Source organism: Alligator sinensis, unplaced genomic scaffold (assembly GCF_000455745.1).
Source record: "Alligator sinensis unplaced genomic scaffold, ASM45574v1 scaffold448_1, whole genome shotgun sequence".
Classification (NCBI taxonomy): Eukaryota; Metazoa; Chordata; order Crocodylia; family Alligatoridae; genus Alligator; species Alligator sinensis.
In genome coordinates, this window is record NW_005841870.1 from 975,102 (window position 1) to 988,106 (window position 13,005).

A 13,005-nucleotide genomic window follows, 5' to 3' on the forward strand; every position below is an offset into this window, starting at 1 on the left:
TGCCTCCCTCTCTAGACACACACTCACTCTTATCTCTCTGTCTCTATCTCTTTGTCTCTGTCTCATTGCTCTCTCTGTCTCTCTCTCCCCCTCCCTCACTGCATGTACACACATGCACACACATGCGTGCACACACACACCCCTCCCATTCCTGGCACCAGGTACTGGTGCAGTCCCATGCTCCCATGGTCCAGCAATGCAGCTGAGGGCCACGTGGTGCTGGAGCAGATGTGCAGGGAAGCAGTGAAAGCTGGGGCAGGCAGAGGTTTCCAGTTGGGGGGGCAGAGGGGGGGGGGGGGGGGGGGGGGGGGGGGGGCAAAACAAGCAGGGGTTGTGTTGTTGTTGCCGCAGGCTGGATAGAATGGCCTGGTGGGCCAGATCTGGCCCACCAGCTGTATTTTGCCTGCTCCTGTCCTAATGGGACATTAACTGCACTGCAGTGCTCAGGTAGCAGTGATAGGCATACACCATGGATGTGACCTTGTGGTTAAGGCACTGGCTTGGCACTTGGGAGGTCTGGCACCAGTTCCTGGTTCTATCAAACATCTCCTCTGTGACCTTGGGATAGTCACTTGATCCCACCTAATCCCAATGTCTTCCCTATTTAGACTATGAGCTCTCTGAAATAGGAGGTGCCTCTCTTACTCCATATCCCTACAGTACAATGAGACCCTGGATCTTGGCTGGTGCCTCTAGGCACTATAAATAGTAACAATCGCAGCACAGTGCAAAGCCAATATTAAGCCTTGTAGTGCTCAAAGTTTTCTCTGAGGTCACCTACCTGACTGTGCTGAGTTCACAGGAGCAGAGCCCAGCAGGGTGCAGTTTCAAGATACAAAATGAGATGATGTCTACCCAAATTGATAGGGCTGTAGTTCATTGCCTACCCTCTACTGAGATAGCCCCTGAAATTACTGCTTGTTTTCCTTACCTTCTAAGTGAATTTCACTGGTAAAGAGCAAGGTGGTTGTTGGGTCGATGTCTGTCAGCAAGTTCTTGCTCCTGCTGGTGACTTTGGCCTTCACAAAGGTGTTTATTTGCTCTACTGCTTGCCTTGGATTTGTAAAATCAACAGCTCGAGCATAGAAAGCATCAGAAGCAAGGGCCAAGTCATGCACAAATGATTCAGCTAGGCGGACATTTGGGGCAGAGAAGAGGCAGGACAGTTTTGAAAAGAACAGATCATCAGCTGTGTTGGTGAGGAGCGGGTCATCAATGGTCCTCAGGGCTGAAAGGACTTTACGCCCATCCACTTTGGAGGTGCAGTCTGGGTCACCAGAGGGGGAGATGAATCCCAGGAAGTCCTGTAAATCAGCTGCTGTCTGGCCTGAAGCCACTAAGTAGAAAGATACCAAAGACCCATAGATGCTTGTGGGGGAAAGGAGAATGTTTTCACCCTTTCGTGTTTCCCTCACTGCACCATAGAAACGTACACCAAGAACATACACTAGGTTTTTCAGGTAGCTCAGTCTTTGCTTGCCATTGACACCTAAGCTTTGCATCTCTGGCTTGGGCTGTTCTTCATAGGCAGGGATGGCTTGAGACTTGATGAAGATAGGGACGAATGTTTTCTCCTCCTGGATCAAGTTTTCCAGGTCCTTACAGCTACTCCTGTTATATGCAAACAAAGCAAAAGGGTGGACGTAAACCCGGTCACCAGTTACTGCGATGAGGCACAGGAAGAAGCAGAAGAGACTCGTTGGATTCATGTTGAAAAAACACCTGAGTAATGCCTGTTTAAAACAGAGGGAGAAGGGCAGAGATTTAATTAACTTGATATACATTTTGTTTCTTGTGTAGATAGTGTAAGAGGTTTGTATTTCTTTGTCCCCCAAGTTCAAGAAATTATAAGAATGGGATTTTCAAAAGGATTTTGTGCTCCCCTTATTTTAGATCCAGTGGTGAAAACACTGGCCACATCCAAATGAGTGTGGCCATGCAGGACGTGGTGCTGGAGACCCACCTGTGACAGCATACACCATACATTCAGGCATTTCCTGTGCTGCTACCTTGCAGTGTGGGGGGTTGTTTTGACCCAGGATCTCCTAGGGATTTCTTGGGGTCAAAAAAACCTGCACAGAAAAAAAGTGGGGTGGCACACGTGGCAACAGTGAACGCCTCCCAAAACTGGAGCCTGGCTGGCCAGAGCCACACTCCAGCTGCCAGGCAGGCTCCCAGCTGCAAGAGCAATGCAGCTGTAGCTTCCCAGGACCCCAGGTAAGGCTGCTGGGGCCAGCACAGTTGCTGACCTCAGACTCCCCTGCCCCACCCAGGGTAACCTGCTGCACGCCACAGGGCGTGTGGCACAGGCAATCCCCAGGGACAACTAGCAGTAGCACAAGGTGTGCCACTGCTAGTTGTCCCAGGGGAACCAAACGTCCATGTTGTTTTGGATGCGGCCGTTGACTGATAACCCTAACCCTAATCAGATGCTCCTCCCCTCTGTACTCCACTCAGATCCTTCCCTCAATGTGTCTATCGTTGGTTCTCATATCAATCCCATTCCTTTACAATCTGACTGCTTCATAGTCTTTAACGCATTTATCCCACCAACACCCTTCTGAGTTGCCCCATTTTACAAGTGGGGAACATAGGCTAAGTTACTGCTTACCCAAGGTTACACAGGTAGTCCGTGGTAGAGCAGGGATTTGAAACCAGGTCTCTTGAGCCCTTTACTTTCAATCTACAGTCTGCTCCCCCACTTTCTTCTCTATGTAGTCAATCCTCCTAATAGCTAATCCTAACACGGAACTTAATATTTTCGTAGCATAATACAAAAACGAATTCTTATAGCACAACTGAAATGGGGGTGTGAGTACAAATGCAGACAGATTTCCTCCACACAGTGAAGATGTGTTTTCTGCACCTAACACCTACCTTACAATTAATTGAGAGGTAGCAGTCCTGAACGAGGTTTTGTTACATTATCTTTCCTGGCATAATGGTGTACAAAGACCATTTGGGACTTTTATTTTACTGCTCTAGGAGTAGAATTTCACTCTATCTATGCTCACTCTGTAGGTTCCTGCATGTTCCTAAGCAGTGGCGATGCATAGGGAGTGCACGGGGGTGCACATGCACACCCTGAAAATGCTGGTGTACCCCCTGACAGCTAGCATTCCTGGGCAAGGGGGGCAGGCGAGAGCACTGGTGCCCTGCCTGAGAGTGCCAGCTGGGAAGTGGGGGGTGCCAGGAGAAGCAGTTCCCCCCCCACCATGGCCAATCATGCTCACCCAGAAGTGCCAACAATGTGGCTGGAAGTGCCAGTGACGCACCACTGCCACTTATGGGTCTGTAGGATTGACTGCAGCGGGACTGCCCCCCACCCCGGCTGCTGACTGGCCACTGTGGGGGCACGTGCCCCCCAGCTCAGGAGGCAACAGTCGCCCATGTTCCTAAGGAAGAGCCCTCTCCCATCCTCCTTCCTCCAATATGCATGCACAGCTTACACACGTTCTTTTAGAGTTTGCACTTTACAGTCATCACTGCTTGCATACCCAAACCCTGGAGAACTTTCCACATATTTCTAGCATCTTCTCCAAATTTGAACCTGTGGATTGGAAACCTGCACATTTCAAATCAAAATGTCAGGAGTTATGACCCTACAAGGAAGCAACATCCATTGTCATTTGAAAGTGTTTTTATTTAGAATCATGTCCAAATTCCCTGAGTCACAAGGACATTTTTTTTCTTTTAATTAACTCTCCTCTTAATTATTTTTCACAAATTTAATCTTTTTATCCCCTCCCAGCCCTGCAGAGCTCATGAATGGGGCAAAAAGGTAATGCACGCCTGAGTGAAGCAGAGCTCTTCACTCCTTTCTGCGAAATGTTAAATTTCTCTAGCAGTGCCCGGCTGGCCCCCTCTGAGCCTGTTGAAGCATTCCTTAAATCACACTCCTTAAGTCCTACTCCTTCCTCTGAAATCTGTGTTTACACTAAGTTGACTGTGTCATGATTTGAATCTGCTCCCTGGATGCTGAGCACTGTCAAAGCACAGTTTATGCTAATGTGTCGTGTTGATGCAGGACCTTCCAGTGTAGAATTCCCAACTGCTCAACAACTCTTCCTGCCCCATACCTCCTAGCATTTATCTGAGGCTCCTAAGCATCTATCTGAGGCATTGCCCATTTTGCAAATAGAAGAGCTTTGGTACTCAGAGAGATACATGGCCTGAATTTTGGCATGTTCACATTTGCAACCTCAGTTTGTACATGCTGATCTAGCCATAAGTGGGTGCAACCTGGGGATCTGCTAACGTGCTAGGGATATTAAAACACTTTTCCAATTGCTACAGCCATAAAGTGCCTCCCATTTGTAGTTAATACCCTTATCCCCTCCCCTTCCCATTCAGTTTAAGGCAATCACAGTCAACACAGCACCCTTCATTCCCTTCCTTTAACAACAGCTTTTGACTTAAATCCATCGAAACAAACTTTTCTTCTCAGATCCTATATCCAGACCCATAAGTAAAGAGCTAAAACAATTCCAGATCTGCTTTGATTATTTAGTAATTGTGTAGTATACATTTCAGCCAAGCTAAACAATGTGCTTTCCCAGACCCCTTCTCATATAGCCTAGATCAGGGGTTGTCAACCGGGGGTACGCGTACCCCTGAGGGTAATTGGGAAGGCCCTAGGGGTACAGGTGGGCAGGCAGGGACGGAGCGCTGCCACCCACCAACCCACGCCGCTGACTGCCAGGAGCAGGGCCAGGGGGGGCAAGGCCAACAGCACCCCTCTGTGGGCTGCACAAGCGCCACCCAGCCAGCCAGACGCAGTGTGGGGGAGGGAAGCTCGCATGCGGTGGCTACCACTGCCACCCGCCACCCCGCGCTGCCACCGCTCCACGCCCGGCCGCACGCCACCCCCCCACCTCTGCATCCGGCCATGCGCCAACCCTCCCCACTCAACTCCGCATTCAACCACCGGGGTTACACAATAAAAAAGGTTGAAAACCCCTGGCCTAGATACCCCAGCTGCTGGTTTGTGATCACATTTCCGGGCAGACTGCTGCATCATTATTGTCCAGATTAGGGTCCTCCCCATGCAAAGGTGCTGCCACTCCCTCCCTACTCATCTGTAATACAAAGTTTGAAGCCATGGTTTAAGATTCCTATCAGTTATGGCAATTAAAATATCACCCCATTAGCAGTAAAACTATCATCTGCCATAAAGCAGATGGGGTGGTCACTGCAAGCAATAGTTATCACCAGCAGGTCAGCTTTTTAGTGCAGCCAAAGCTATGGTGTTACTTCCTCCAGATGAGCACTGAGTCCTATGAGAGCCAGCAGTGTGAGGGAGCTTACATTGCTGCTGCCTGTGCTATGCCTCATCTGTGGATAAAGAGAAGATCTGCTTCCACAGGCCAGGCCCCTTCACAAACATTAAAACACCTCCATGCAAAGTAAAGCCATCCAGTCAAAGAACATATTTACCAGCTTTGTCCTTGATGTTACCTCACCCTTTTGTTATCTTCAGCAAACTAGGCTCCTCTCTCAGCGCTGCCTGCATCTGAGGCAGTGTAGCGTGACTCCTGAGGTATTTATGCTGTTTCAAAGGAGGAGACCCTTTCCCAATGTCTCCAGTGTTGCTACATTGCGTCACCAAGTGAAGGCATGAGTGAGGCGAGCTCCGACCAGATGGGACCAGATGAAACTTGAGTATGGCTTAGTGCTACGCCAGCTGGAGAGCTTACAGATCAATACACAACCTTTAACCAAACGAGTACATTTGGATAGTCTTCAGTTATTCATTTACTGAGACTGGGGTTGTCTCTTTTGCAGGTAGATTTGTATTAGAGCTTGAAAAGAACCCAGTTTGTTCCCTCTTGACTCAAAGAAAAGCAGATTTCATTGGCTTTGAATCTTATAAAATTCAAGCCAGTTTTCCCTCACTTTAGATGAGCCAGGTTATAAACAAGTCTCTCTGGGCATGTCTACACAAGATGCTGACTGCACAGTAGCCAAAAATACTGCACAGTAGCACATCACAGCATGGACAGCGCTAATAACTTTCTGTGCAGTATTATTAGGCTACTGTGCAGTAGCGTCACCTAAAAGACATTTGCCAGCACTACTGCACAGGAACTCCGGTTACTACGCATTTATTCAGTACTTGCTAATACAAATACTAAATAAATGTGCAGTAACAACTGCACAGTAGTGTCTCATGTAGACATGCCCTCTGTCTCTCAGAGTCTGTAGACCAACAGTGTTGGACTATCACTGCTCCTTAGGGCCCTCATTTGGAGTTAAGTAAGTGAACTCTCAAGTTTGTCTCTTTACTTCCTTCTTGACTTAGCTATCATGATCAAGGTAATCTCCTTTCCATCTCCTAAAAGCAATGAGAACTGATGAATTGAAAAGCAAAGGGTTAAGACCAGACAGGATAAATTGGAAATCCAGGCCCTGGTCTTCTCCCTCTCTCTCTTCCATCCCCTTCCTGGTTTTGGAACCCCCATCCTTCTTTTCAGATACTATACAAGGAGACTTAGGGATCTACTGCTGCCTTTGAAGAGGTCCCATATCTTGTTGTGCCACTTCTACATTTGAGTCAATAAGAACCGAGTTTGGGCCAAGTCAGTTTTGGTTTCCATAGTCCACATTCAGTCTCTGCCTGTTTTTCTGAGCAAATCGCTTGTGCTGGGACATTGTGTTCTATGGCTGTTCTTATACAGGGTACAGCTAGGACAGGATTTTCAAAGTACTTGTCATTGGTTTAACTCTGCTCCCATTAAAGCTTCCTGGTGAGGTTTCTGACCAAGTCATTTAATTTTTCACCTGAAATTTTTGTTTTCAGACAGAAGCTAATTTTTTCCAGCTTTCTTTAGATTTCTTTTGACAAAATGTTAAGATTGTCTACAGACAGCTGATTAAACCCATTTTTCCATTTTAAGAATTTCAGCAGAAAATTTCCAACCTGCTCCAATCATAAGTTCTGTGCCTTGTGTAGCCATTAACACAGTGATTCTCTACCAGGATGCCATGGCACCCTGGGGTGCCTTAAGAGCTTTTCAAGGGTGCCATGGATTGCCACATACTGTTAGGTGTGCAAATATGATTCACAAGATAAACCCAAAGATTTCAAAGGGGAATTCATAGTGTCAAAAACATTTCTGACCTGCTGTGCACTTTCTGATTCCGTGCAATAGAAGTGCTTTAATATTTTACTGTAGTAAAAAAACAAGTGAAAATTAAGAGCTGGCATTTTCTGAGGGGGTAGGGACTTAAGTCTGAAAAGGCTGGGAACAACTTCATTAGTGAGTAATAAACAATGACATGGTCTTCTCACAAGTTAGAGAAGCAGCAACGTTTTATACCTTACTCAATACTGTGTTATTCTTGCCTTGTATTCCCAGATAGGTCATATCTTTTGATGTCAGCTTGTTGTACTTAGACAATAGTACAGAGCCCCGTGCTGTTACTCTCACAGGCACAACAAACACCTGCTGTCCTGCTTATTTACATTCACCTAATTAATAGCCCCTGGAAAAGCTATGGATGCAATAGCTCTTTTCTCAGATCTTTGCACTTTGACATTTCCTCCCTTTCCCTTCCCTGCTAACTATTGATATCTTGCTTGACACTGGGCCATATTCATCTCTGGTGTAAGTCTATTTAGTGATTGACTTTTAAATCATTTTAAGCTAGACTGCACAGGCATTATTCAAATAATTAGATGTGGGCCTTTTGTCAGGTTTTATCTGCCAGAGACTAGGGTTGCTGTGGTTTTCAAAATTAACGCATTCCTAAAGATAGAACTTTGACTTCTCAAAGAAAAGAATCTCTTCACCATCTTTCATTTAAGGCATCCAATAGGATGGTTCCCCAAAGACAGTCAAATTCTGCATCAGGCAGGACTCTAACTAAACCTGTGCACCAATTAGAAACTCTAGAAGGTAAAAAGCAAGTCCATTCCTTGCACAAATGCAGAGGCATATACATATATTTCCTAATGAATCCCATCTCATAACAGCTATATCAAGAGTACAAAGTAGCACGCACCTCCCAAACCTGCTCCCAAATGAGTCTCGCGTTCTTGTTTTCTGCTTTGATTCTGATTTCTAGGGCAGTTTTACTTTGTGCTTTATTTCCACGGTTACTTAATCTGAGTTATATATTAGCTCTCCCTCCCCTGGCCCCCCTCTCCCCCATGTTCACAGTGTTCTGGGATAAGTTGCTGTGTTTTTCCAGTTGTTATTAATGGTCATCTCATCTTACTCTTCCAGTGAAAAAGAGCAAACAGCAGTTGAAGAGTTGATTGAATCAGTACCACAGTCATTATTTCTGTTGCATCTTTGCTTCTTCTCTCTTTTGCTGTACTGAAATTAAATCAGTCTCTGCCATCTGCCTGTAATGCCCCGAAGAGCAAACATGGAATCATAGCTTGTTCAAAGAAATATTTCTCAATGTAGCTGTTGTTCAAAGAACATTTCTCAGTGTAAATCCTGTCAAATACGCTTCACATGTATTGACCCTACCAGAGTATTTTTGGCCTCTGTCAGGTGTGGTCAGGGGTGAAGCAGTATTGATCACATCAGGCTCCTCAGTTTTGTATAGTCTGTGTGCATGCTATCAGGATAGCACCCCTGCAGTTTTCTATGGTCTGTGTGCACGCTATCAGGATAGCACCCCTCATACAATACTACTACTCCTAATGACATTGCTAGTTGTAATAGAGAGACCACAAGCTTCAGTTCTTAGGAACAAAGGAATCTTCTGGGTATATTGTTTGCACACAACCCTAGGCACTAACATCATGCTCCAGCCATGATATTAGCCAGATTAGCAGGCATGGCAACAGCAGAAAGCACAGCCCCCAGTTCACTGCAAAGTATTTAGGGTTTCCAGACCCCTTTTATACATCTATTAAAACAGCTTCATTTTTACAACATCTACATCCTTGTTCTCACCAAATACTAAACCATCTTTAAGTGGTGTCATTCACATCTAATTCTCACTAAATGCTACTGAGACCTTCCCACTAGATAGGGGGACCTGTTTACAAGTCACTCTGATATTAATTCTTGGGCACCTCAAAAGGCCAACATATGGAAAACAATACACGGTACCAAAACAAATATCGGAGTGACTTGTAAGCAGGTCCCCCTATCTAGGGGGAAGGTCTCAATGTTTAGTGGGAACTAGATGTGAATGACCTGCATTGATCAGAGTGGTTCTGGGTAAGGCTGAAGGAAATTCAGCATTCCTTTTGCCTAGAAAAAAATGAAAATATTTTGGATAATTTGTTTTCTCATTTACTCCAATTTTGCTTTGAGATCAAGGAACTCAATTTATTCCTCTCATCTCAGTAAAGCTATGCTAGGAATTATTCTGAAAGATGGTGCAATGGACAGAAGGTACTAGATGACTCTACCTTTGTAGACTTACCCCACGTATGATACTTAAAACCCTCATTTGATCCTCTTCCGAGAATAAGGTGACACCTTACCTGCACTATCAAGGCAGTTCTGAGGAGCAGACCTGACCCATCCATTCCTGCAGTGAAACCTGCAATGCCTTCACTTTCTTATTTTCAGTATTGGCACACGTGGCATGGGAGCAAATGGTGGGAGTTTTGTTCAGCAGCAGTCTGGAAAGCACAAGAGAAGTGGTGCATCCATAACCCACTCCTCGATATGAGTCTGTTTAAATACCTAAAAGTCACTTTTGAAACTGGGATATATGTTCCTAAGTCATGTAGATGCTTTTGGAATGTTTTCCGTCACTCTGTCAAGATGTTTGTGCAGTAAATAAGTTTCAGAATGCCCATCAGTGCTATATAAACTTATATATATATCAGTTACATATATAAACTTGTGTGTGTGTGAATGTATATACATACACACACACACACATATATATACATACAGACATACACATACATGCATACACAAAAGTTTGAGAATGCCCATCAGTGATTTTATATATTTTTATATATATATAAAAAATATCAGTTATACATTAATTATATATACTATATATCAAATATATATGTTGCATGGGGATCTTGATTATATATATAATATAATATCAACTATATATATATATACAAATAAAATATGAATTCTTGTATAATCTTACAAAGTCCCTTCCAGCCCCTAACAATCTATGAATATATATATATATATATATACACACAAACATCTATATACACACACTTGCATGCACATGCACACGCGCGCACACACACACACACACACACACACACACACACATAATTCAATCTCTTCATCTCCTACTAGTCTTGTATTCTCATAACTCACTTTTTATACACACACACAATGTACCATCCCTCAAAGTCCCGCTGATGCCTCTGAGACCAAGCTGAATCTCACCCAATGTGCCCAGTGACTTTTTTCAAAGAAAACGAATTGAAAAGGGTACAGGTTGGGCTTTGTTTCAAAAATAGATTTGTATACAGAAGCAAAAGCCAGTTTTCTCCCCCTTCCCTTGCAGCAAGCTGTCACTGGTCTGAGCTTGATTTATTTATTTTTGTTATCTTTGGTGGGAAAGTCTATACCAAGTGTGTTTCTGTTAACCATTTCAATAAAACCTTGATAAGGAAGAGCTTTGTAAGTGCTTCTTTCATTTCTCATGCATCTATTGGCTGATTTGACATCTGGCCTCATTGGCTTAATATACTATTCCATGAAGACAGGTGGTGACCACAGGGCTTGCTCAATTTTTGTGTAAAAAACCTTTAAAACAACAACATTCAAAGTACAAGTGATGAAAGAGACCTTACCAAACATGGTTGCTGCCTGTTCTCACGGGGAAGAGAAATGGAAAAATTTGTGACTTATGCGAGACAAAAGCCAAAGAGCTCTACCAGCTCCCAGGTTTAATGCAGAAGGAGAAGTTTACAGACATTCTCACTGATTTTGGAATACCTCATGCAGGCAGAATACCTGTTCATGTTTAAAAAGACTTCTTAGAAGGGCTCAAGGACTTTGATGAAAAAAGGAAAGATCCTGGGGCTCAACTGTCATAGGTATTTTCAGAAAGAGAAAGAATGTCACCGCTCCCTACAGTAACTCAGGAAAGTCCTATTTCAAGTGTATCTGCAGCATCTTAAAGATGCTATGGTGACCCTACTGGGGTGCATCCCCATGAGCAGGAACATGTGTTTCTCTAGGAAGGAGTAGCAGTGATACACCTTGTGCTGGTGCTACTTGACCCTGGGGAACTCCCATGCCATGTGCACTCTGGCACACAGCATGTTACCCCAGGTGGGGTAGACAAGGCTGGGGCCAGCACAGTTGTTGGCCCCAGAAGCCTTACCTGGGGTCCGGGGGGCCTCCAGAAGCTGCAGCCACAGTGATCCTGCAGCTGGGAGCCTGACTGGCAGCTGGAGTGTAGTTCTGGCTGGCCAGGCTCCAGTTGTGGGCAGTGCACACTGCCACCCCACTTTTTTTAGGGGTGTTTTTTTTTTGTTTCTGGGATCTCCTGGGTTGAAAAGAAAAAAAACAACCTCACGCTGCAAAGTAGCAGTGCAGGGAATGCCTGCATGTGCAGGGTGTGCGGCATGTAGCACCGTAGACAGGTCTGTGGTGCTGCGTACTGCACATCTGTGCTCATCTGGATGAAGCCCTGGAGTCTGAATTGTTCCATTTACCTGTGGGATGGGCATATTATTAGCCAGCTTTCCCATGCTATCCCAGTAATCCAGTTTATGCTAGGCTTGACTGGACCTAAGTGAAGCAAGACATTTAAAACCCCATGTCAGAGTCCAAATAAGAACATCTACAGCAACTTGATTTCCCCCTAACATGTACAGTGCAAAGAAGGACATCATCAGCCAGAACCCAGTAACAAGGATGCCACAACCATAGTGATAATCTTATACTTGTCAACAAGGACAAGTGCAAAGTTCTGCACTTAGTATGGAAGAATCCCATGCACCACTACAGGCTTAGGACCAACTGGCTAAACAACGGCTCTGCAGAAAAGGACCTGGGGGTCACAGTGGACAATAAGCTGAATATGAGACAACAGTGCCCTTGTTGCCAAGAAGGCTAACAGCATACTGGGCTACAATGGTAGGAGTGTTGCCAGCAGGTCAAGGGAAGTAATTATTCCCCTCTACTATAGAAAAGATTTGGACAAATTGGAGAGAGAGTCCAATGGAAGGCAACAAAAATGCTTAGGGGGCTGAGGCACATGACTTACGAGGAGAGTCTGAGGGAACTGGGCTTATTTAGTCTGCAGAAGAGAAGGCCGAAGGGGGATTTGGTAGCAGCCTTTAACTACCTGAAGCGGGGATTTCAAAGAGGATGGACCTAGACTGTTCTCAGTGGTGGCAGATGACAGAACAAGGACCAATGGTCTCAAGTTGCAGCAAGGGAAGTTTAGGTTAGTTATTAGGAAAAACTCTCTCACTAGGAGGGTGGTGAAACACTGGAACGGGTTACCTAGACAGGTGGTGGACTCTCCATCCTTGAAGGTTTTTAAGACCCAACTCAACAAAGCCCTGGATGGGATGATCTAGTTGGGGATGATCCTGCTTTGAGCAGAGGGTTGGACTACATGACCTCCTGAGGAAGTCTCTTTCAACCCTCATAGTCTATGATTCTATGATACAAAATAGTCCATTCATTCTGTCCTTATTAGCAATGGTCCTTGGTTGGGCAATGCTGGACAGAGCCTGTCTGTCTCTGTTCAGCCAATTCTAGTATAATCACTGCTCTATGATCCATAAATGCCATGCTTTTCAACTGAAGAGGCCTGAAGAATTCCATCAGGCTGCCCTCTGCACTAGCCAGAGACCCTTACTAGGTCTTGAGCTCTCTTTCTTTCCCACATGTGGTACCTCGTAATACAACATTGCCTGCAATCTCTGTGATAGCAGCAAGGGAAGAGTGAAAGGTAATACCACCAGAGGAAATGATTAATGCAATCTGGATGGTACCTGGTTGGGGATCTTAGACTGACTTAACCAGGAGTGTGAGAATAGATGGGAAGGAGAAAATATGTAAGTGGTAAAAAAAAAAGCAATGGAAGAGC

The 13,005-nt window shown here is 45.0% G+C and overlaps 1 protein-coding gene across 4 annotated transcripts in view; it reads right to left on the minus strand.

The window, feature by feature from the left end:
* The window catches only part of AGT (angiotensinogen), a 26,320-nt gene extending 15,973 nt beyond the window's left edge, over nucleotides 1-10,347 (minus strand). The window contains exons 1-2 of one of the 4 annotated variants that reach the window (XM_025195080.1): nucleotides 10,266-10,347; nucleotides 932-1,733 (exon numbers count right to left, since the gene is read on the minus strand). In XM_025195080.1, the coding sequence (XP_025050865.1) occupies nucleotides 932-1,709 (778 nt within the window). In that variant the 5' untranslated portion in view covers nucleotides 1,710-1,733; nucleotides 10,266-10,347. Of the gene's footprint in view, nucleotides 1-931; nucleotides 1,734-5,436; nucleotides 5,593-8,004; nucleotides 8,073-10,265 lie in introns of those variants that run through there. The other 3 variants (XM_006016978.3, XM_006016977.3, XM_014527020.2) reach the window with 3 other exon arrangements.
* Nucleotides 10,348-13,005: the final 2,658 nt, after the last annotated feature.